General features: G+C 62.8%; 1 protein-coding gene across 1 annotated transcript in view; it reads right to left on the bottom strand.

Annotated features, from left to right (window-relative positions):
* Positions 1-573, bottom strand: part of LOC108802560 (T-box transcription factor TBX22-like) — a 20,266-nt gene that overhangs the window by 2,284 nt on the left and 17,409 nt on the right. The window contains exon 8 of the mRNA XM_018574417.1: positions 182-568. Within this exon, the coding sequence (XP_018429919.1) occupies positions 182-568 (387 nt within the window). The remainder of the gene's footprint in view (positions 1-181; positions 569-573) is intronic.

The following is a 573-nucleotide window of genomic DNA, read 5'->3' as shown; positions in this document are numbered from 1 at the left end:
CTGTGAGGAGAGCAAGAACCGGCGCCGTGACTTTGGTGACGTAACATTCGAGCGGCTCTGCGGCTGATAAAAGTCCATTTTTGATGAAGGATTATTTTCCGCGTCGGCCAGCGAGAGGCGTCCATTTCCACCGATCGCAAAGCATCTCGCGTTAAATAATGTCGCGCCGCTCCCTCTCTACAGGCAATGGTTGAGCGGCGGCGGCCAGCGGGAACCGTTGGGCCGGCCGTCTATGTGTGACGCGGTAAAAGCGTCGGCCATCTTGTACTGGTTGGCGGCGATGAAGTGCGGCGGCACGGCGAGGTTGTAGAAGCCGTAGGAAGGGTGCACAGAGCAATGGAGGGATTCCCGGGCGGAGGGGAGAACGTTCCCCGATACGGGGAGTCCGTACAGCATGTGGGCGGCGGGGGACAGCGCCGGGACGCGCGCACTTTTGGCGGTTTCCAGTCTGTCGGGTTTGGAGATGCTGAACGCAGACAAGAGAGGGACGTCCAGCGTGAGGGGGGACAGGAGCGGCCCCCCCGGACAGGCCTGCTTGTCCGCGCCGGGGAAGAGGGCGGAGCGCGGCCTCAG

Source organism: Nanorana parkeri, unplaced genomic scaffold (assembly GCF_000935625.1).
Source record: "Nanorana parkeri isolate BGI_ZX_2015 unplaced genomic scaffold, ASM93562v1 scaffold2950, whole genome shotgun sequence".
Taxonomy (NCBI): Eukaryota; Metazoa; Chordata; class Amphibia; order Anura; family Dicroglossidae; genus Nanorana; species Nanorana parkeri.
The sequence above is the reverse complement of the archived record's forward strand: the minus strand, read 5'-3'. Positions and strand labels throughout refer to the sequence as shown.